The 24,482-nt window shown below is 47.3% G+C and overlaps 1 protein-coding gene across 8 annotated transcripts in view; it reads right to left on the bottom strand.

Moving 5' to 3' along the window:
• Positions 1-24,482, bottom strand: part of TNRC18 (trinucleotide repeat containing 18) — a 91,168-nt gene that overhangs the window by 8,316 nt on the left and 58,370 nt on the right. For 5 of the 8 annotated variants that reach the window (XM_034783677.1, XM_034783678.1, XM_034783682.1 and 2 more), the window contains 10 exons: positions 23,012-23,186; positions 21,589-21,952; positions 17,583-17,855; positions 9,205-9,438; positions 5,548-5,990; positions 4,371-4,535; positions 3,136-3,277; positions 2,105-2,222; positions 1,503-1,578; positions 867-975 (listed from right to left, as the gene is read on the bottom strand). In XM_034783677.1, the coding sequence (XP_034639568.1) occupies positions 867-975; positions 1,503-1,578; positions 2,105-2,222; positions 3,136-3,277; positions 4,371-4,535; positions 5,548-5,990; positions 9,205-9,438; positions 17,583-17,855; positions 21,589-21,952; positions 23,012-23,186 (2,099 nt within the window). The remainder of the gene's footprint in view (positions 1-866; positions 976-1,502; positions 1,579-2,104; positions 2,223-3,135; positions 3,278-4,370; positions 4,536-5,547; positions 5,991-9,204; positions 9,439-17,582; positions 17,856-21,588; positions 21,953-23,011; positions 23,187-24,482) is intronic. The other 3 variants (XM_034783680.1, XM_034783681.1, XM_034783685.1) reach the window with 2 other exon arrangements.

Here is a 24,482-nt window from a genome sequence, read left to right as displayed (position 1 = left end):
ACATGATTCCACCCCACAATTCCATTCCATCTCTTCTCACGCCTATTCACTCTTCGTTTGCATTGATGTCCCTTCGTTATGACCTGTCTAATAGCCTCAGATCCATCTCTGACTGGATTTTATCACCACCCTTGGCTATCGTAGGCCACCTCTTATTCATCTTCCTTCCCAGATAAAGAATCACTGTTTCATCCCTCTCTCCTTGTATCAGTCTCCCCAGTCTGTTAGTCATGTGCAATCCCCTCTTATGCTCTCTTCGGCTAGTGCACCTTGCACTCCAAGGGCCACTTTGTCATTTGTGGCCACTTTCCAGGCCAGTCAATATTAAACCACATGACCAGGGCATTGTGGGGAAGCAGGAAGTGCTTTGCAGTCAGCTCACAGCCCTTCCTACTGCTTTCTTTACAGACACTTTTTACGTCTAAGATTTCCGAGGCCGAATGGAGTCAGGCACTCAGAGTACAATTTTCAAAAGTGCCTATGTGACTTAGGCGCCTATGCCCCATTGAAAGTCAGCTGGACTTAGGCTCCTATCTCACTTATGGGCTTTTGAAATTTTTTATCCCCCCTCCTAGGCTTCTGTTGAATTTCAATGTTATTTAAGCACCTAACTCCCTTAGGCCTCTGTGAAAATCCCAGCATAAGTGAACAGTAATATTGGCCCACAAGGCAGCTGTGATGATTACATACCACAATGGGGCTCTTTGCAGAGTCAGGCACTACTCCAAGTAAGGAATCTGGCCTGGCAGGGCTTTCACGACAGGCTTTGGGGCTGCACTGTACTAGTCCACTGATTCTCCTGAAGTTTTGTGCTAAAATACTCCTGGCTTGTGAGTGCAAGAGGGACAGCCATGATATGCTCTTACCTCTGACCACGGTCCCTGGATAGAGGCAGCGATACTGCTGGCTCCAGTAGGCAGCAATTCTCGTTCCTTCAGGCAGGAACCTCACAGAGGTCGGCTTCACGTCAATAATCTGTTTGGGGTGGGACAGCAAGTTACTAACCCGCCTCAGGCCTCCATGATCTTTTGTCCTCCACACTAGTGTTTCAGGAGACTGGCTGTCAATGGACACTGCCAAGACCTCCCCAGGGAGGACTTCCTTCTCCACCAGGATTCAAAGGTGCCTCTGCTGAAGGCTGCAGAGTAGGAGAAGGGCGGCCTCTATAGGAAAGGGTCCCATTCCTCCACGTGATATGCAGGACAGCGCGGAAGACTCAAAGTCCTACAGTCCCTGGCAGGACAGGCCCTGGTGTGTGTTCACCCAATGCCAGCGATGGGAAGCTGAGTCCACAATGCCGGGAAGGGAATTACATTTGCCGAGGCACACAAAGCGATCTGCCTGGCACCTGCTGCATGCTGATGGGGCACCCGGGGCAGGATTGGGGGCACCGTTGCAAGCCGCAACTACCCACCAGCCAAGGAGGGTTTTTCCTTTTGCCTCCCCCATCCCCGATATGAAAATCACATTGCACATGTGGCGAGTAAAATGGCCCAACTTACTGCTTCCTGCAGAAGCTGCTCCAGACAGTAGATGTGGGGACGATTTCCCCTCTCCCCTTCCACCACGACTCGGTATCTGAAAGCACAAGACCCCATGGCATCACAAGGTATCAGAGCTTAACAAGAAGGACCCACTGTGCCCCAATAACCCTTCCCTGGGCTTAGTTCCTTCCCCAATGTCCTGCCTTCTCCAAGCCCTATCATTTTCCACCTCAAAATCCCCAGTTTAGCCAAGGCTGTTTAACAGGAGGCTTGAGGAATTCATTGGTAAACTAGGGTAGCTCATCATGGTAAATTCCTCCTTCCAGCCAAACACAGCTACTGACCCCAGCTTTGCAGCTCTCAAGAAACATCTGCGACTCGTCAGTATCCAGCTTGCTTGGCGCAGAATCAGCTGTGTTGGATCACACCCCAGGTGCTAGAAAGCACTGAGCAGACCCCCCCGCCGGGTCTCTGGTGGAGCTAGGGCTGAAACCCCACTGTGCACGAAGGACAGGGCAGCAATACTGTGTGTACATCTAGCCCAGGGGAGCCCCCAAAGCAGGCACTATCCCCCACTGCCATAGCAGGGTTCATCAGGGAGAGGCTGCCATTTTACTCACATGTCAGGTGAGTGCACGGTCTTCACGTGTCCAGCATAGAGCAGCTTGTCATCCATGGGAATGAGGACACGCAGCCCGTCCTTCAGTTCATCTTTGTCAATGATACAGGAGCGGGGGGCTGCAGGACCACGGAGCAAGACATGGAGTGAGCGGCTCCATTCAACACAACAGAAAGGGGCAGATCCCATGGGACAAGGGTCTGGTAAGAACCAAAATAGGCCATTCCACAGCTTTCAACAACACCCGCCACTCCCACTGGCCTCAGTTAGACTGTCAGCTGTTTGGGGCAAGGGCTGTCTTTCTTTGTACAGCTCCTAGCACAATGGGCCCCTAGGCACTTCGGTGATACAGTAATAATACCAATGGGCCAGCCAAAACCCAGCACCTCGTAGAGATTGGTCTTTACCTAGAAACCTGTAGGGGTGCTTTAAAGGAGTAAGTGGGTGGCTCTTTACTGGCTTATGGTTCCTAACTAGGGGCTAATGCACAGAACAAAACCAGTCATCGCTGGGCTCTAGTCGGGGGAAGGGTAAAGGCAGATAATGCAAACCCCTTTCTTTGAGTTATGATCATATCATTCCCAGGTGAATGCAGCGCAGAGACCCTGCCTGATTCTCCAGGCAGCCCTGCTATTGGGCCGACTTTGCAGCTGCACTGACTGAGGCACAAGGAAGGTCAAGGGACTTGGTTGGGGGCCAAAATACTGGTCAGTGGTTCAAACGGGGATTAGAACTCATAGCCCTCCTGGGACCCAGTCCTTTGTTCCAACTGCTTGTAAGCACAGCCCGCCACAATGACTGATGGCGCGCTCCTGCGACTGCTGGGCAAGGCGGGTCTGGCCTGTGGAGGATTCAGGGCACACAGAATGAGAGCTGTGCTCCTCATCAGAGTGGAGCAGCATCCCCTGTATAACACTGCTCTTTACCCAGCTGGGAAAAGCTCATCCAACTCCCCCATCCATTGCTGCCGAAACACCAGACGTGTTTAGAAAAGCTTCCCCTCTCCCGACAGCGACAGCCTCCGGCTCTCACCTGGGGTAGGCGCCCGCTCTACAAGCATGCTCAGGGGGAGATTCTCGTCCTCCGAGAAGCTACTGTCTTGATTGGGCTCAAAGTCCTCTTCGGCTGCCATGCTTTCCATCAGCTTGCTGACTGCACCGCCCTTCCCTCGGTTCTGGAGGAGGAAACAAAAGAGCACATCAGAAACCTCGGCCACATCTGGTATCGAGCCTCAGGAGCCATTTTAAAAACCCTCCTTCCCCAGCTCTGCAGTTTCCTTTCTAAGTGACCCCCGTTAGACGTGGAAGGGTCCATGCCGAAGGCCAAGATGCAACATCCCTGCCCCAGCCCCGACTCTACGCCCGCCATTCTCCCTCCCGGGGTAAGTAACCTGGCCATTCAGGACACAATGTAATTAGGACGCAGACCGCCTCAGCGTGAACCACTTCAGTCAGCGGGCCCTGCCAATGCCGTACCCAAAGTGACAGTTGCCTTTTGGTAGCTCACGGAGTTCTTTGCTTTGTTTATTTGCCGTGTTTATCCCCCACTGCTGTCGTCAGCTGAATGAGGGCTCCGAGAGCCCTTTCATACATTCTAGCTGCATTTCTTGACCTGCCTGGACATTAAAAGAAATGTTGACGTGCCGGGTCCGTCAGAACACAACCAGGCAGCCGCAGGACTGGCCTGAGATACTTGTGATGAGAAACGGAAAGAAGGGTGTTTCGGCTGCTGTGGCAGAGTTCGACGGGGTCCCTTATAACCTGGAACTGATGAGGAGGGACTCCCTGGGGAAGGTGGCAGTTCAGTCACCACTCCCATTCAGTCTTGAACTCTTGCCCACTGGTCCAGCAACACCCCTCAATGCTGCCCTAACGCGGCCACGTTCTTCCGGGGCACAAGTGGAATTTGGTTGGCGAGCCCACTCAGTCCTGAGCTCCCTGAGCTGTCACCTGGATGTACCTTCCCTCGGGCCCGAGAAAAGTCACTAGATGGTGGTGTTCTACATTCATCTGAGTCTTTAGGCTTCCTGGCAAGAGGAGAACTTGAAAGAAATAAAGTCTGTCTTGTCTGTCGGGGTGTTTCCGTACAACCCTTCCTGCCCCAGTCTCGTTAGCGAGAACACTTTATAGTGCTACCAACGTCCCAGCTCCCAAAAGGGTGTGTCTGTCTGTCTGTCTTCCCCCCTCACAATGCAATATGGCAGGAAGGAAGCAAAGACCCAGCTGTCTTGCTACAACCTGACTTCAATCTGTGGAGTCAACCCTCACCTCTTTCTTCACCTCCTTTGCTTTCACCTTGGCTTTACTCTTCTTGTTGGCGCTCAGGGAGTTGGCCAGGCTGACCCGGGCATCGGAGGGGGAGCTGGAGATGCCAGGGGGAGACATGGAAGAGGAGGAGGAGCAGCAAGGGGCCTCTTTACCCTTCTTCCTCTGCTAAAAGCAAATACAAAACAACCCCCGCCCATAAAAAGGCTTGATCAGTAACGCTCACTAGGCAGTTACAGGGGACAGATGGAGCAAAGGGGAGAGCAGCAGTTCGTATTCAAACAGAGACTCCAGCCACGACGGGGCAGAGCTCAAGTGGGCAGCTTGCCAGACTCTTGAACTGTATTGAGGCTCTCACTGCCTCTCTGGCACTCTGCGTTCAGCATCGACATTCCAGCGAGAGCTTTTCATTACCCCAGCCTGCACCCCCCGCTGACCAATTCTTCCTCCAGAACTGCTGGAAAAGGACCCCACCTGATGTCGTGTCACAACTTGTCTAATTCTTCCAATAAGCCAATCTCCCCAGTAAGCGGTAAATAGGCCAAATTGGAGCCAAAGGAACCTAATGGTTCAGCAAACTGGTTAGCACGTGATTGGGAAGGGAGCACAGCTATTCCCCGAGAACGTGAGGATCTAGGACGTCACTGGGCTAAAGGCAAAGTGCCTCGAAGGCCATGTGATGGGCGAGGGAGGCAGAGGGGACCAGACTGGGGGAGACTTGGGGGCGAGACAGGAGTTTTCCCTCTGACTGCAGTACATGGTTTCCGTGGTGGAGACAGAGCAAATTTTCCAGTCCCCAGTTTTACAATGGGGCAGAAAAAGGATAGCACGGCTAGCCTGGGGGTTACATCCTGCCCCACTGAAGTCAATGGGAGTTTAACCACCACTTCAGCAGGGACAGAACCTCCCCCAGAATCCCTAAACCAAGGTCCGGTATAGTCAGGCAAGAGCAGCTAGCCTGCTCCAACGTTAAACTGTGCAGTAGTGGATAAAGGAAGCTCCTTTAGGGGCAGTGGGGAGGGTATTTCCATGCAGCAGCGACCAGCTGCTGAGATGAGATGGCCATTAAACTCACCTCCTCCAGGTGCCAGGATCAACAGAATTAACCTCCCAGCCCCACTCCCCTGCAAGTCAGTCATGCCCCCGGCTGTGTGCCTCACCCCAGCAAAGCAGCTCCTACCTTGCTCAGCTCTTTTCTTTCCTTCCCTTTGCTCCCCTCCTTTTTGGGACTCAACGGCGCCCCCTTCCCGCAGCGGCTGGGCTTGGAAACAGGGGTGGAGCTCGTTGGTGTGCTGGGCGTTGGCACGGATGAGGAAGCGTTGGCGTCGTGGAGGAAGATGCGCTCACTCCGGCGCCGGTTCCACAGGTCGTCGTCACTCGCCTCCAGCCCGAACTCGAAGCTCAGGTCCTTGGTGGACTTGAATTTTTTCAGCTTCCGGCCTTTCTCTGCCCCCATTTTGGCTTTGTCAGTGCTCCCGGGGCTGGGGTCCATGCTGCTGGGTGCCTGGACGGGGGTGGCACTGCCTTGTTCCATCAGCCCCTTTTTCCCACGCAGTAGCCCAGAGGGAGATTTCTTCCGGATCTTTATCTCACTCTCCGAGTCGGTGTATTCAAACTCCGTTCCTAAATACAAGGAGGTTGAACCATCAATGCACAACTTTGATAAGGGTGGGCTGGGTCTGACCCAGTGTCCTCTGGCTTTGATGCCAGACTTTACACTTGCTCCACAGAGCATGGCCAAAAATCCCCAAGAAAATCCACCCTAGTTCATTGCACAGAGCCACACCAGGAAATAGAAGTGAACTCCCCAGAGGGGACAGGGGGGAAGAGGAGATCTCTCCTTCTCGTCGTTCCCCCGAGAGCGCTGTGAGCAGCGAAGAGTAAGGAACAACCCCCACCGCACCCACCAACGCAGCATCGCTCAGAATTAATGACCATTCCCATCACTTCCCCCTTCCTTACCTCCCAAGAGCCACATCAATCCATGTTTCCCAGCCTGCTGCCTGTGGGGTATGCCTCGCCACCCCTAACTTCTCCCCGCAGTCACAGAAAAGCCTGCACTCATTTTAACAAGTTACAGACAGGGCTCGGTATGAAAGGGTTTGGTGGGCTGACAGAAAACAGAAACTCCTCCTGCGGGGCAAAGGCTGACTCCTTTAATGGCCGGGCTCCTCACACAGACCCACTTGGCTATGTTGGGTTAGGATGAAATGTTTTATTAATTAAAAAAACCCAGCTTCAAGCGATGCTTTCCGATTGGCCAGTGAGAGCAGAGGGGCCCTTCTATTGGCTCCAGTAGTCACTGTAACGTTCAGAAGAGGTAAATGATCTCTTGCACTTAGCAAGTGGAAATCCCCTCCCGCTGTCCTCTTCCCTGTACCACAGCAGAGACCTGAGACAATATCTGGCTGAGGTCCTTTCTGGCCCCCATTACGGCAGTATCCGAGCAGCTCATGCTCTTTGAGGCATTCATCCTCCTGTGACGTAAGGCAGTGCTATTATCCCCATTGTACAGATGGGGAACTGAGGCATGGAGACACTATGGTGACTGGCTCAAGGTCACACAGGAAGGCTGTGGCAGAGCAGGGAATTGACCCCAGGTTTCCTGAGTCCTGAGATAACATCCTAACCTTGAGACTACCGTTTCTCCCCTTCCTGACATTAACAGTTCAACCCTACCTCTAGTCCCCAGTGAAGTGTCATCAATTCCTCCAGTTCTTCTTCTCTGACAAACACACAAACAATGAATGAAGATGCTCCAAGGCATGAAATTGGGATCAAAGTTACCCCATGTTTGTGTGAGTGAGAGAATGTCACATGCACACACTCTCTCTCTCTCCTTCACTAGCTAAAAACCAATGTTTTGCCTCCCCCTCTCCCTCAATGAGACATTCCAAACATGCTTAGGAAGAGGGCAAGGCAAAGTCAGTCAAAGCAGGCACTGGTTGAAACGAAGCATCCATTCATAGTTATGATATTAACCCTCCTTTTTATGAACACAGATTAGACAAGTTCTAGATGCTCTGGGTTTTAAGAGGGACAGGTTACGAGAAGCATCTGTGATAAATTCTTCACGGAGGCTCCTGGAACAAGTTGGCAAAAGCCTAATCTAGCATGGAAATGATGCTAAAATAAGCGGGGCTCCCAGGGAAGACATCATTTTCCATTCTGAAGCATGCCATAAATTCCATTATCATTTAATAAATATTAATAAAGAGTTTATAAATGGAACCTTTATAGATCTGGTTGCCTGAGAAAGATGTCACCCTGGGGTACCTTTGGCAGCACGGTGCATGGGGAGGAAAAGACGAACGTGGAAGACAGAGACTGCAGCAGACAGACAGAGAGACACATGTCCACCAATCTGAGTGCACAACACAGTGTAAGGAGCTTCCGAGTTCCAGTCTGATAACGACTCCCTCTATGGCCTTGGACAAATCACATAACTTCTCTGCCTCGGTTTCCTCATCTATAAAATGGCCTTGTTTCATTTTTCTCTTTTTAGTCCCCCCCCCCTTTCTTGTTTTGTGGCTCTCCCCCCACTACATCCCAGGACAGGAAAGTGACAGGAGAGAGCTCAGGGAGACGGGCAACACACGTTCTCAAGCTAAGCTGGGTGCCGAAAAGCAAAAGAGGAGAGAGGCTTTGGGTGGTGGGACGCAGTCCTATTATTCGTGAGCTGCTCCCATGCTGAGTGCATTCAGAGCTTCCCCGGGAACAGGGAGGAGGTGAATTGGGGCTCAGCACTTTTCCTTGTTCCAATGTCCCCTCTGCCCTGCACCAGCCTTGCACACTCCCTGCGCCCTGAAGGACCCACTATCCAGGCAGCGAAACGCTACCTAGAAGGCCTGCTGCCACCATGGGGCTTCCTTCAGCTGCCTTTGCTGCTTGCCCAGGGAGGTGGCACTTTGGACTCAAAAGTTAGTGGAGTAGCATGTGTGCATCTGAATCCCAGTGATCCCACAGCCACGCTGGAGGCCTTGTCTCTGCGGACCTGCTCTCCGCAACCCCTGGAAGTCAAGAGGCGCCTTTCCATTGACTTCAGTAGACTGAAGATCAGGTGCAGACTGCAGCACACGGCAAAGGTACCATGGCCTGTCCAGCAGGCACAAACTCAGCTCCTTGCCACGCGCACCCTGCAGGAAACCTCACCGACCCATCCTTAATTACAGCCACACGGGCTTCCCCTCCTCTGCCCCCTCGCACTGTCCTACAAAGGGGCAAGGGGCTGTCAGAATGGAACACCATTTCACTCATGTGTTCAGCACAGAGATGGGGGGTAAAGAGGGGGAAGAGGATGACAATCCAACACACCCTGGGGCCCCAACAAAGAGAAGCCAGGCAGTGTCAGTTTAGAAGCCCCAAGGAAAGCCACTGATGCAGGCAACCAGCAGCAAACAACTGGATGCACTTTGCCAGGCAATGTGAGGTTTACTCTTGACCACAGTGGGTTGCTATCCCTCTGTGCTGGTGCTCCCCCTGCAGAGCCATGACGTCTGGGCACACTGGCCCAGCAGCCACCACCAGATGGACTGGAGCCCACCCACCTCTCTAGGGGCCGTGGCCCTGTAAGACAACCCCAGTATCCTCAACATGGGTGCTTCACTATGGGCCTAAAATAGGGGGAGAGAAGCAGGAGTGGGGAGTTGTGTGTGTGTGGGGGGGGGGGGTTCTGCTCCCTCTCTTTAGAAGCCATCACTGAATGAAAACCTTGAACCAATATTTCCATCCATGCTCCTCAGGTCCCCCCACCCGCCCCTTCAGCACAGGTGGGACCCTCCACTCCCATGAGTTCTCTTCATCTTGTACCCAACAGCCCCCTCCCCATGGGACTTACCCATCAGACTCTGCCGCTCTTCTTTCTTCTTCGCTTTTTGCTTGGCCTCCAGCTGGACGATGGAAAGAGGAGGGGGGACAATGGGGCTCGGCATAGCACTAGCAGCAAACCTCGCTAGCAGTCCCAAACCGCTCTCATCCAGAGCCGGGGACGAAAGCCTGTCGTTGCTGTCCATCCCATAGTCCTCGGCTTCCTCCTCTTCCTCTTCCTCCTCTTCTTCCTCGGAGCTAGAATCTAGCACGCAGAAAAAAGGAAGCCCATTACAAATCTAATCAGGTTTCCACTGTCCATCCTTCAGCCCTGGTGCATCAGCTTCCCAGCAAACAGAGCGCCAGGGTTTCTATCACTTGTAAGCCTCTGGCGTCCTCTCTTACGCTGCAGAGCCACCCAAACTGGTCTAGACACCTTAGACCACGGAAAACAAGAAAGTGCTCATAGTCACAGAGCGTATAACTCCTCACCTACTACGACTTGCCTGGTAATACCAGCCTTGTTCAAACAGGTGCACACGGTAGCATGCGGTCAAAAAAAACAAACAGAAAAAAAACCCCACAACTGAACCCATATGGGGCAAAGGAGGGAAAGAGAGACTTAGGCGAAGATTTTCAGATTTTATTACTACTTTTTGCCTCTCCCTCTTCATAATGAAATCCTTTGCTTTGTGACTGCACTGGAATGGCTCTGTAACGGCAACAGAGCTCTCCTTCACTGAAGGGGAATACAAGAAATCAGCACGTGCCCTGGCAGGGAGGGAAGAGACACACAGAGCAAGACAGAGACAAAGACAGAGATGGCAAGACGGAGGCAGGGATGGGGGGGGGGTATCAAGAGCAATGAAAATTGAATGCTTAAGACAAATAATTGCGGATGGAGAGAGGCATAAGGGAAGAGAATGGCAGTTCCTAAGGGGTAATATTTTCAGCAGATTGCTTCGGAGCTGGGGCATGAGCCGTGTTCCACTAACACGTGGCATAAAACTTTCAACATATGCCCCTTCAGGCCCAGCCCAGTAATGCAGGATCAGTTGCAAGTGGGCATGAGTCCAGCTTTAACAGGACAAATCCTTATGCAAACAGATCACCTGGCCTGATACAAGTGGAGGGCATTTTGCTTTGATATTTTACTCGATGGGGGGGGGGAATTAGGGGAGGATTGCACACTCAGAAGCGTGCATCACTCTCTTCCCTGTAGCACATTCTTGCTAGTTAGTCTGTAAAGCAGCTTGAGGGTGATTAGTTACTGAATGTGTGATTCAGCAGGTACTGGTTAGAAAGGAACCTCTCTGTATAGTTAATTGCAACAAAATGGATCTGGTAAACCTATTTAAGAGCTCTAGTTTAAAAGGAGAAATGAACTGGGATCCTCAAGAATGCCCAATTTCCTTCAGTAGTAGGAATGTTATCTGCACCATCAATGTCTAGCTCTCAGTTCCCTATAGGCTAAGGTCTTTGCATTCTGAAAGACTACCAGCCTAGAAATCAAACCAAAATCCCCTTTCAAAGATGAACTGAACAGGAAAACATTTTTCCTTCCACTTGTGCCCTCTAGGATATAAACAAAAATGGTCTCAATGTCCCCCTCCTCCCCAAACTCCCCCCCCCAAAAAAACCAAAAGGTTATTTTCCCCTCCCCCTTGACTTGCCTTTTAACCTTAGAAACAACAAGAATCCAGAAAACAGTTTTGCCTTCCCTGTTTTTACTGGAATCCTGTCACTCACCAGTTGAATGTGCCCGATGAATTTTTCGTAGAGAGCGCATGTGTTAGGAGTTAGAGTTAAATAGCTACTAACAAATCAAAGAATTTTTAGATCACTAAAAATTCCTTCCCCCTTTCAGTTGCTCAGTCTTGTTTCTTGGGGTGTCAAAATCCCACTAGTTCTACAGTCCTCCAGCAAAAACAGGGAAATCCGGACCTGGTATTTCTGACATTAACACCATGCAAGGTAAAGACCAAAAACAATTGGGGGGAGGAGGGGTGAAATAAGAACACTTCCTAGTTTTATTTCTCACTCAGAAACAAGCAGAAAGGGGCACTACTTCTAGTCCTCTGCAGTTCAACTTTTAAATTAAAATGCATCCAGATCAGTGAGACAAAAGTTACCCGCATAAAGAGAGCCAGCAAGTTGACTTGCATTAGAGACACTCCCATTAATATGGTGCAGAAGGACAGTCATAAACCCTGACACTGACCAGCAATCTCAACTCTTCTTCATCAACTGAGACCTGCCCTCCTTGCAAAAGTTCCCACAGACTAAATGCCAGCCTGCAGGTCCCATGATATTTTCATGGGCAATAAAAGAAAAGCAGAGATCACCAAAGATATGTCAACTAGAGATACCCCTTCCCCCCCTCCACACTACACACTGTTTAGTACATTGGCCAATGGCCCATCTACCACAGAAACTCCCATAGTGGAACTTTGCCCTCGCTGTTGTATAGTCACATCACCAACCGTCTAGTACTGTAGGCCCATGCGATGGGGAGATTTCTGTTAAAATGGCTGTAATGCTGATCCCCCCCGTGTCTGTTGGATTTCCTTAAATCAGGGAGACTGGTGTTTGTCCCTGCTTCGTTTCCTAGCCTGCCTACCTTCCTTTTCCCTCTTACACAACCCCTGGGAAGGACAAAGATATAGGATTTCCCTCAAGGGTTTAACATGTTAGATAATTCACAAGCAGAAACTGATGAAAAGTAGTCTCCTGACCCATCTCTAAATCTATAGCACTGAACCAGTGAAGAGGTACTAGCCCAAGAGGTTGGGGAAAAAAATGGAGAAATCTTTCAATATATTCCCAAGAGTCTGTCCTGTCTGATTCATAGCCCATTTCCAGGTGGACTGCACAGTAGCTTGGTTATTGGGGCTGCACCTGTTCTGTTCACACACTTATTTGCCAAGTGGTTATGATGGAGTCAGTCATTCGCGCTATCAGTTTCAGAGTCTTGGCTCTAACAACTCTTCCTGGCGGGAGTGGAGGAGAATATTTCAGCACTGGACATGAAACGCCCACCAATAGCTATCCACTGGTAAGCGTGCCTCACAGGTGCCCGCTATGCCTGATCTGTGGTGGATATGAATCTGGTACACCTTATGAATCTGGAACACAGCTTGAGAGCTCTCGCTCACGCTGTAGCAGCTCATTCTTTTAAGTCTGCACATCCCCACTTCAATCTCCAGTGAGTTGGCTTGGCCGAGATGGCAGCCATCAGACTAGCGTTCTAGCGAAGCCTCCACGTTTAAAACAGGAAGTCAACCAGCTGCACCCAAACTAACAGAATTTAGCAGGATGAATAGCTAGGATGACTCCACCATGTTCTGCTGTACAGATCTGGTTGATGAGGAGGGGAGGGAGAATGCCCACCGCCAGCATGAAATCAAAAAGAAACTAGTCGTTCTGCTGGGCTAGGGGAACACCTTTCATTTAATGCTTAAGCTCCTCTTTCAGCAAGCCCAACAATTCATTTAGCATATGCTAGTCCATAAAATGTCTCAAACAGCTACAGTATTTCAAATGCACTAAAGTAAAACAGATTTAAAAGCCATGACGAAACTGATCATTATCCCTGCTACTGAAAATACAGGATATAACAATAGACCTGGCAATTATTTTAATCTCCTTCAAATATATTTTGTCATACAGTGGAAAGACTATGGCAGATATGTACTCAAAGCATTTTCAAAGATCACCCATATTTTACCCCCAGAGACTCAAGCTTCAGAACAGAAAATACGTTTTAAAATGTTCACAGCCTTCACCAACATCACTTTCCCCTACTCCCACCACTCATACAATTTATTTCTTCGCTACATATCCATCCCTCTCTCACAACCTGCACATTCTCTCACCTCTCACTTTTTCCGTGGACAAGAAAAAATTAAAACTATTTTTAACTACTCTGAGAACTCAAACACTTCAAAGCTAAAAAACAAAGGTTACTTTACGATTAAATACTGAGCATGTCGTCTGGGTATACATGCTGCTATGGTGGCCCACAGCAGCCAAATTAATGTAGCTTGCACATTTAGGCTGTGTTGCTCGCACGCATGAAGTGTGTAAGTGTTCCCATTGAACTTAATAGGTCTACTTAAAGTAAAGCAAGTACATAAGTTGTTGCAGGATCAGGGCCTTAAAACATTTTGGAAAGAAGTGATCTCTGGTCAAAGATAGAAAAAACCATTTTCAAAACATTATACTTTTTCTCAAACATCATTAACCAACCAATACTTTGCAAAGGAAAGAAAAGCATGTACCCAAGACCAAAAAACTCTTTACCTACAATTTTTAAGTATACATACACACACACACACAGATGCATATATATATGCACACATACACACACACAAATTTATGTTTAAATGTTATCAATGGCAAATAAACTAGAGCCACCAAATACTTTATCAACAAAATTTAAACTTTTGTCCCCACAATTTTTTTTTTAAAGAGAATAATTGAAAACTCTCTTTGTTCTTTAGTCTTTCAAAATGACTGAGCTAGCGTGGGGTTTTGTTACTATTTATTTATTATTTATATTAGCCTGGCTTCTTGTTGTTAGGAGAGCAGTAAGTGAATAGGTTTTGTTAATGATGGACAGAAATTGGTTATGTTATTTAGTTTGCAGAGATTGATGTGACAGGATAGATTTGGAAGAGGGTAGAGAGGATGGGCAGAGGAGAAAGGGGAGTAAAACTACACAAAAATTCATTTCACACTGAAAAAAATAGCATGGTTTTGTCATAACGCCGAGCAGGCCTACAGCGTACAAAGCAGGCTAAGTACAGGCAGACTTTAGACAGCTGTTGGGTCCTTCACATTCAGATTGGATTCAACTGTCCTGTTCTGGACATTATTTTTAAAATTTTCCCTCATAAGATTGCACATAGTTTGTCAAACACAATCTCCCATTCTTTTAAGATTTCCACCCCCCCAAGTGTTCTGCTGCTGACTCCAGAAATAATTTGAATCACCAGAAAAATTATCCAATTCCTTAGGGTCAAGTTCAGAGGTAGGTGATTAAATCCCACTAGTTTATTATGGGTTAAAACTTCTCCAGAAGAATAGGAAAAAAGAGAAATGAACTTTTTATAAGGAAAACAAAAATCATAAAGAATGGTGAAATGTGGGTCTTTGGTTCTGGAAAGTTCACCGTGTTACCACCTTGACAGTTTGCAAAGTTCTTACATGGTTACCGAATGATGATTTTCTCACAATGTCAGATTTGCTCACATCAGAATATAGTGACACTGTTTACTCTCCAAGAAAAAAGAATGCCCCCAGGAAAAAAAAACAAAGCTAAAGAAAAACGATGGCTTTCTGTGGTCAACTTTCTACAACCAGGTAAAAACCTTGCAAGCCATCAAGATGGTAATACTGTGAACTTTCCAGAACCAAAGACCCACATTTCACCATTCTTTATGATTTTTGTTTTCCTATTCTTCCCTCTCAGCTGGAGAAGTTTTACCCCATAATAAACCAGTGGGATTTAATCACCTACCTCTGAAGTTGATCCTAAGGAATTGGTATAATTTGTTTTGGTAATGCATTAGTGGGTTCTAGATCATGGCCCCAGGAATTCCTTTAAGACAAGGCCAGTACCATTACAGGAAGTGGTATAGCTTCCTATATTGGGTACACCCTGCCTACTTAGTCCTTCCCTTTGCTTGGGAGAAGGAGATTTCCCATAAGGAAGTTTTACAACTATAAGGCTTTTCTGGAGTCCTCAGCACACATACACACTCAAGCAAAGCTTCCTTGCAAGATTCTTCATAACCGAGAAATCAAAGTGGACATTGATCATCGTCAAATTAAAATAACCCAGAAAATGCAAACATCTAAGTGTTATTAGTAATGGGGTTAACAGCGAAATGTCTCAGGTTTACAGATGACATAAAGAAAAGGTATTTTGCCTACCTACATAACAATGGTCAAGGTTCAGGTTCATGGTTAGTGACCCCTCGCTGAGCAGTGTCTGCCCTACTCCCAGCCAATCACTTTGCTTCTTAGTGCAGCGTGAGAGCAAATGCAAGAGACCGATACAGACATTCAAAGCATCATGGATAGGGGTCAGGGGTGAAGGGATTGGCCAAGCAGCTGCAAGAAGAAAGCGAGCACTTCCAGAAAAGCTGAGGTTATTAATCGTTTTAGTATCAGGGAAAGCCATTAGAAACCCTATTACCCAAATATCCCTTAAAGAAATGCTTCAGAGAAAAGATTCATTTGCAGGAAACCCAGAATCAATAACCCCTCCTCCCTGCCCCACCAAACTTCCCTTCCCCTCCCCATTGTTTTGCATTTTGTCTCCCCACCACTAAATGACACCAGAGAATGGGTTTTTTTGGTTATTAAATGCATTTCCTCCCCACCCTTATTCCAGATTTCCCTGCCCTCTCTGAAATCGGGAGCTTAAACATCTTAAACAGATAAGTTGCTTGAAATATTCCCACGGCCAGTTTGGGTTCTTAAGTCTCTGGACAAGTTATCTATCTATTTTTTTCTGGAACAAGTTGGGTAGATAAACCTCAAGAACTTGGTGTCTAAAAGGGATTGATATCCTCAAAATTTCCAACAGCAGCAGCAGCAGCAGCAAAAAAATAATAATAATAATAAAAAAAAGAAGCGGGTGGGGGAAGGAAAGGACGTAAAACTGAATGGAAGCTAAATCCGATTCTTCATAGAAAACACAGAGCCCGTGCCCTTAAAGGCAATCCACCAACACTGGATCATTTCAGGTTCTCTAAGGAATCAAACGTCTCTTCTCTGAAACATTCGTTCTTTCTTATGGCTTTTCTTTTTGTTAAATGCATCAGCAAGCTCATTTCAGAACCGAATTAATGTTCTCTAGCTTTTACGTTGTGTTCTGATTCTTAAAAATGGGTAACTTGTTTTTGTTGGGAAGGTGGGTCTAGGGGAGAGAAGAGAGGAGAGGTTAGGATAATCAGATCAAAAGCTTAAAAAACCCAAACAAAACCCTAACAATCAGCAGCTCTCTGACACAAACTAACGGCTACAAGGATTTTGCTACACTATGTTCAAATTTACAACAACATTTCCCTTACTTAACAGTACAGATGTGCTATCTTCTTTTGGGAATTGAGCTTCAAAATTCCAGGGCTCATTAAAATGACTTTGCCCCCCGTGATTATTATTTAATGAGTGTGTTCTAAAAGAAAAACCACCTTGTGTCTCTTGAGGAAAAGTTTCGTGGGACCTCTTTTCCCACTTAAGAGCTAATGGTGGGCAGACAATAAGCCAAATATTTTGGAGTTGGGGTGGGGAATCAAAGGAGGAATCAAATTCAGTGCACTAATTTCCACATACTTGAGCATTTGTGGGTTAAAGTACAGGATCTGAAAAATTTATAACCCAGAAAGATTTTTTTTTCCCTAAAAATGTGTTCTGTGTGTGTGTGTGTGTGTGTGTGTGTGCGTGCATGTATATATATATATAAATAAAAGAAAAGAATCTTTGAGTTTTAAATATTGTAGACCATGCACTAAGCCACCCTTTTGAAGCAGAAAGATAAATAATATCAATAAATAAATTAATATTTTAGGATCTGCCTCAAAAGATTCTATTAGGAAAAAAATAGCATGAACAACCTATGCAAAATATAAATGAAATTAAAAGCGGGGCAGTGGTGGGGGAGAGAACAACTTATGTTTGTTTCATCCTGGAAAATGTAGCAAGTGCCAATGCAATCAGGGATATTTGAATAATAGAGAGCGCCCAAGACTATGTTAATTCCAGTTCTACTTGGTGGGAGTGGGGGAAGGGGTAGGCAGAGCGGGATGAAGTGGAAGCGGCATTCTAAATCGCCTAATAAGAGACACAGCAAGAGAGACAAGGTACACAGGTTTAGTTAAAAATGAACTCGATATGTTTAATAAAGCTTGGTATACCAAATCGCAGTACAAACATCACGTCACACACCCACACAACAGAATCCCATTATAAACCAAACCAAACTGCTCCTTCCAAACCTCTACAAGGCCCAGGCCAATAAAAATAATATAAAATTTTTTAAAAAATAATATGGTGGTGGCAGCGGCAGCAAGGAAAAGAGGGAGGGGGGAACGGAAGGGAGGAAGGGAAAGGTGGAGCCTAAAATCCAGTCGATATAAAAGCTCTAAAAGAGCCAGCCAATAATAATATCACAATGATACAAGTATAAAAAAAAAAATAAAAAAAAAATGATAGTGATAAAGCAGCCTACGCTGCCAAGGACAAAGATGGCCGCCCCTACTTTGACCATCAAAGATGGCGGACCTCAGTGTTGCCATCTCTCTCTCTCTCTCACACATACACTCTCTCGCTCTCTCTCTCACTCTGCAAACATGGAAGATAAGTGTTGTTTTTGTTTTGGGTTTGTTATAATCTAGTAACCTTGATCGAATGAGTCCTCCGAAGAGTCACTGAATGAAGATCCAGTCTCCCGAAGCAGCAAGCAAAACTGCTGCTTGCTGCTTGCGGCCTGTTTAGATTTCAGAGTTCTAGTGGTGGGCATGCCCCTCTTGGCTGGCTTGAGACCTCCACCTTGCTTGCTGCTCTGTTTGGCCCCTATGCTGTAGAGACTAGTTGGCCTCGCTTTGGAGCTGGATGGAGACTGCAAAGGCCACTCGTCCTTCAGGGATTCATCATCTTCTTCTGAGTCCGTATCTGCAGTCAAAGTAGTTTTTAAATAACATTAAGTCAATTAACTTTCTTGTGGCTTTTTTTTAATGGTCTTAAATTGTGACAGTTCAGTGCCCATGAAAACGAGAGACTGAAAACGCTTGCCAGAGTGGATCAGATGCTGTGTGGAGCCAATGCAGTGCAAGCTTCCCCTCAATGGCTCGGATGATGCACCTCAATTCTAGCTGCCTATTACAGTCCTAAGCCATCATTACTTTGTGATTTGGTATGCAGGAACCAACATAAAATAATAATAATAATTTTACAAGGCCTCTACACAGACCTTTCAGAAGTCAGCACTCTCTGTCCAGGACAAACTTTATAGGTCTTTCCTTATTTTAAGCTACAAGTCTTGAGCTGTTTTAGATTTAATCTACGAATGGAAAAAACTCATTACATTTGTGAGAACTAGCCTTTGCTCAAAATTTCGTCCAGTTAAGAGTATGCTGTGTGCTGGGCAAAGGGGGTTCTGAAAAGCTCCAACCTTCTTATAGCATTCGGCTTTGATAAATGCCAACGCCCAACTGCACAATGTTGGAAGTTGGGGGAGGGGAATCTTCTTAAATCACAAAGGGATTCGTTAGTGGTATTCTGCTGCTGACACTCTTACTATGGCATCCCTATTCCTTAGCAAAGAAATCTGCAAGAGAAGCACAGATATTCGTCCCCCAAATTGCTCCTGGAACTCCCCACCAATGTAAAAATCCACAACAAAAAAATCTCCAGTGCATACATCCATTCAAAACTGACTGGTGCCAAGAGTCAGACGGGATGCATTAGTCTGTACTACAGGGTGATGAATATACCTAGCCCCGATCCTTATTTGTACATGAATCCAGACCCCATGAAGATATTTTGACATAGCGAACCAGGAAACAATAGGGATGGCACACACCACATCTGCTGATTGGTGGATTGATTGATCAATCATGGTTCAAACTGCATGGTGCAATACTTGGAGCGAGGCCTCCATTGTGAGCTATGTTGGAGTGACACCAAAGGGGGCGGCACTTTTGGAGTTCTTCCTCAGTCTCCCTGATAAACTCTGCTTTGGCTGGATTACTATGTTTTACACAGCTGCCATTTTCCCATGGGCACATAACGCCGAGATGTTGTCCAATATTTCCACACAGTATCTGATGAGTGGAGCAACAAAGTATTTGGTACCCAACGGAGCCAATAAAAGTGGATTTGAACCATTACATCCCTACTCATGAATGCACCATTAATTCCAAAGTGTAATGAACGCTATAGTGGGGACAGTTCCAACTGGTTAGACTCAGCAGCTGTTTTCCAGTCGCAGTCCTGCTCATGCATCATTCTTCATTTTAGGGTGTGGGGAATGTCTAGGGGTCTTGAGTCTTTTTAAGACTCTAGGTAAAAATCAGGAGGTTGGAGCAGGATATGGAAGGGTCTGGCACCATTACCACTTATCCGTCTCTGAGATAAGAAACCTACCCACCTCCCTGGTTATAGGCAGGTCTCTGACACACAGCAAAAGACACTTATGTACACTCATCCTGCCCTCAAATCTGTGTCACACCGAAGTGCAAAAATCTGGTGTGCAGTCCCTTGTTAAGGGGGGGGGGGGGGGGGGCCAAAAAAAAAAAAAATCACACACTTTCCCTGAACATGGGGCTTCTGTGTCACTGCAGCAGAAGAATTCTACGCTCTGAATATAGCCACTGAATGTGGAGCCATTTCACTCAGTGGGTGCTTAATTAATCACCATGTTCCCCACACCAATTTAGAAAGGACACAAATTGACATGCACTGTCATGTGATTCTGTGTGCAATGAAAGTTTAGCAGACAGGAGGAGATACAGGGAAATGCTTCCCTGGAGCGCTGGTTTATAATTCCATGGGAAGGAATTTAGGTACCCAGCACTGGTGCAACTAGATCAGAATATCTGCCTCACCTCTCCAGGCCAAGAGCCAAATTCCCCAGACATAACAATGCCATCTGCCCAAGCTCCTACTTCCATCAACTCATTATGCCTAATTCGGGGGAGCCACTGGGACATTCCTGGCTCAGTAACATATTCCAGGGAAAACAAGCTGCTCAGTGGACAATAGGAGGCTGTAAGAGGCATTGCCTTCTAGAGGCTATAGGAGCTACCCCTTCAAATAAAATGGCCAATTTTATTTAACATGCTTATTTCATTAGAGAACTGTTAGAATCTCCTTCTCCATTAGTGGGATCTCTAGATACTGGTGAACAGGGATATACCTTTGTCATGCACATTCAACCCTACAGGACTTTGGTAGCTGCATAACAGTAAAATAAATTTACTTTCAACCCTTAACAAAAAATGAAGCACACATGATTTTGACCAGCTCCCTAAGAAGTCCCCCAAACCTAGGAGGCCTCTGCCTCCCATCCCACCCAGACTTCTGTCTGAGCCATTAGAGACAGTGTCCTGCCCTAGCTTTCCTTATTTTTGGTGGCATCTTTTCCCCTCTTCCAATGGCACCAGATAGCAAGCAAAGGAAATTGAGATCCTGTTGCTTTCTCAGACACCCTCCCCATGTCCCCTTTTCTCTTGCCCCGTGATGACTATTTTTGCTTCTTATCCAACATAAAAGTGGACAGCAGTCAGACAATTAAGACCAGCAGCAAGACAGTGAAGTCCTTGCCAGGGAATGACCTGAAAGGGGAGGATTTATGAGAGTCTGATGGCTAGGCTGGTTCCACTCTCATAGCTGAGAGCACCCTGTCCCCTTCGGGCAGTAACGTTTGGCATGAGCGTAGAACGTTGTTCACATATGCACAGGGCTAGCCGTAGGTGTATTTATTCCCTAGGCAATTAACAAGTGCTGCCCGCCTCCTCCGAGCAGTTTTCTCACTCATTGTTCCCTTTCTCCCACCAACCCAACCCCATCTTCAGTCTGTGGCCTTTTCTCTTCCAAAGGTGTCCCTAGCTCCTCTTAGTTGTATGCATGAGGAAACTTCCTTCCCAAAGCCAGAATCTTTTGCATCAGCTGCAGCACTACTTCAAAAAGGGGGAGCTGCAGACAACATAATAGATTCTGGGGTACAAATGAGACCTGATGATGCCTGGGGCAGACAGCTAGGCAGGAACACAGAAATGTGTTTAGAGGAGACCAGGGACCAAGTGGCCAGAAGGGACAAGCTTGTTAATGACCACAGAATTCTCAGTGCTATCCCAGCACCATCTTATATATGTTGCCTTTGACAGCTGCCCTACATAACCCCCTAAAAACAAGGTGATAAGTCAACTACTAGTCAACCCCTGGAGCAGAAACCCTGAAGACCGGTCTTGCAGATGAACAGAGAGCACATAACAGCAAAGAAAGCAGGGATACATGGCAGGTGTAGCCCAAAGGGAGAGGAACATTCAGGACATAGACAGTCCATAGCTCCAGAGGCAAATGGTGTATTTCCCTGCTTTATAAAGTCAGCAGAACCCATTATAGGCAGAACAGCCAGCATGAGACGTGCAATATGCTCTCAGTATTCACTGCCTTTGGAACGAACAACACCCTGCCCTCCCCACCACGATGCAAACTCACTCCAAAACAAGCACCAAGAGTCTGCCCGGTCAGCTATACAATCAGCTAAGGAGGAGGTGACTTTTTCACAGGAAAGCAAAATTAGATCCATCTTCAATCGACCTGAGATGCTGTCACTTAAAGGCTAAAAGCTCCCACAAACCCAAGAACCATTCACAATAGAGAGAAACCAGAGGTTACTTACTATAGGAGTAGCTGCTAACTTCCGATATTGCTGGTGAATGGGAAACCTTCAGCTGACCTTTGACCTTTAACCCCACCTCCATCTTCTTCATTTTGGTGGCCATTTTGTTTTTACCTTCCTTGACACTTTTCAGTGCCAGGCTCAGGCTCTTGGCCAGGTTTCTCTTCTCATCCTTGCCCGGCAGGTGCTCGTGGGGAGACAGATATCTGCTGCCGCCTCCACCCGTTTTCTGTTTCCCTCCAGAACAGTCTGCAAACTTGAAGGGGGATTTGAGCTTGTCCTGTTTGGTGAGAGACAGGGCCTTGTCGAGCTTGCTTGCCAGCTGCTCCTGATCTGACGCCACCTTCTTCTTCTTGATCTTCAGCTGCAGAGGAGGGAGAGAGCATGGCCCCATATGAATACCCCCTAGCCTTGACTCTCCCGATGAACCTGATTTCGGTTCATTGGACACTCCAAAACAACAAGGCCTAGTAAGGGACGACTTAACCCCTTTGTTGTCGCAGCCGGCTGTGGCCTCTGCTGTTTCCTTCTCCCTCCGCACAGTCTCCTCACGGTTGACGTTCCAAGGGCATTTCCATGCGGATGTGCCACACACAGGGGGGTATAGAAAGTATGCTTTGCCTTGTGGTACCTAGTACCAGGCATACCAAAATCATGAGGTTTTTAAAAAAATTAAGACAACATTTTGGATTCTTTTTATTTGCCTTCTGAATTTTGAACCGTCAGTGTACACTCAGGGCATGTATCCAAGCTTTATTCGACAGGCACGAGGGCCAAAAACTTACTTATTTTTAAAAATGACAGTTGAGAGTCTTGGGTAATCACTTGACTCCAGGATCGGGGGCTTTAAGAAAAACACCAAATATCATGAGACTCGTGATGCAATCGTGAGAGCTGGCAATGCTGTTCTATTTTAACCATGTCAGTATTGCCTTGCTGCTTCAAAAGATTTTTAATTTAGTCAGTTAAGAGCAGTACTAATTAAAGTAACTGTGCAGGCAGCGATATTATACTGACTAGGTGTAATGGACTTTGCATTCGGCCTTGAGGAAAACATCGCTCCAACAGGAACACAAAGAACCTCTTGACAGTGGTGCATACTCATATTATTTATACAGGAGCACCTACAAGCTTCAGCTGAGATTGGGGACGCCTTTTGCTAGGTCCACATACACGTAGTCTGAGACGGTCTGTGCCACAAAGAGCATTCAATCTACACAGGCAAGACAGGCCAAGGGTGGGAGGGGAAATGGTGGCTCAGGGAGGTGAAGTGATATCCCCAATATCACACAACAAGGCAGTAGCAGAGCTAGGAACAGACCCCCACAAGTCTCCAGAATTCCAAGCCAATGCCCCATCCATGAGATCGTGCTGCCTCTTCCTTTAGAACACAGCTTCCCCCCACCACCACAAAAGTACTGACCTCGTTTGAAAAGCTCACTGCTGCATCATGTTCATCCCAGCTCTGGTTCCTCCCTTTCATTTTCCCACCACTGCTGTCTGCATCCTCGTCCTCCTCAGGGAGAGCCCCTTTGTGCCTCTTCTTCATCCCCTCGCCAGTCTCAGAGTCTTCGGACAGCAGCAAGGACTTGCTCACTCTGCAAGCCAGGTAAAGGATTGGTCACTGAGATCGCCCTTCCCTCCTTGCACACCACTAGCAAACACTGAAGTGTGGTCCGCTCCCCCGTTAAAGGTGCTCATGGGTCACCTGGGGCAATATCCTCAGCTTGGGTAAATCCACTGGCTTCAGTGGAGCTACATCAACTTACACCAGCTGAGAATCCGTCCCATTGTCTGTTTAACAGACGTGCCAGTGAGCTCCCTTTGCATTCTCTGGAATATCAGCACAAGTCAGAGATCCGTATGCCTGTGAAGTGGTGGAACCCACTCACTGGGCTGGATACCGCGCTGGAAAAAAGCTGCAGAGAATCATCTGCTCTGGTTAGGACCAGGAGAAGAAGAATGGATGAGACAACCATGTAGGTCTTTTCCCACCTCTAATTTTTAAGATTCTGTAGATCTAAGGAGTCTCCCATTTCCCAGGACTTGAAAGGTGTCGAACTGGCTGCATCCAGATTGAGAGGTTGGCTCTTGAGCACGTGGGAGATGAGCATTTTAGCAAGGAGTAGACAGCAAAGCGAAGATAAAAACTAACTTACAAAGGGGTGGGAGGGAACCTCTCAGGCAGAGAGACTAACTAGTATACAGAATAGTTAATCCACTTTTCCTAGACTGTCCCTCTCTAAAAGTAACTTGCTGTCTGATTCTTCAATCTCTTTTCAAGCTCTGGGGGAAAGGAGAGGGGAAAGAGTAGGTGAGACAAAGAGGACAGGTCTCACTGCTCCCCATCTGGTTTCAGCAGTTAGCTGATGAATGGAGATGGAGAGGTGAGTCAATGGTTAAAGAGCCACTGCCAAGCCTTCATGAAACTACCCTGTACGCTGTCTGTAGTTCCCCATCATTGCCAATTACCACCTAAAGATTTAGAGGCAAAAAAAAAAAAAAAAAAAAAAAAAAACCCTGCCTCCTTCCTACTATGCCTCCTGATCCAGCCCATGGCTGCCATGTCTGTGAAATCACCGATGCCGCAGAGCACCCTCATTTCCCAGAAGTAGTAAACAGCAGCTTTTCCCTACACCTCACTTCCCCTGCTAACCCCCAACCCAAAACCAAACCAACACCACTTTACAAGATCAGGCTAGCTGAAGCCAGTTGCATGCATGGCTTAGCTTCCAGGGCAAGGCTTCCACACAGTTCCCATGACGACTGGCCCCAATGGAAATGCACGCACAAGAAAACTCCAGACACCTGTGGACATCCCAAGCCTTTCCAACCATCAAAGCCCAGAAGCAAAATACTAAGGAGGCAGATTTTCAAAGGCATGTGAAAGTCGA

The sequence above is a fragment of the Trachemys scripta genome, chromosome 10 (assembly GCF_013100865.1).
Source record: "Trachemys scripta elegans isolate TJP31775 chromosome 10, CAS_Tse_1.0, whole genome shotgun sequence".
Lineage (NCBI taxonomy): Eukaryota > Metazoa > Chordata > Testudines > Emydidae > Trachemys > Trachemys scripta.
Note: the sequence above shows the minus strand (reverse complement) of the source record. Positions and strands in the feature narration are given on the sequence as shown.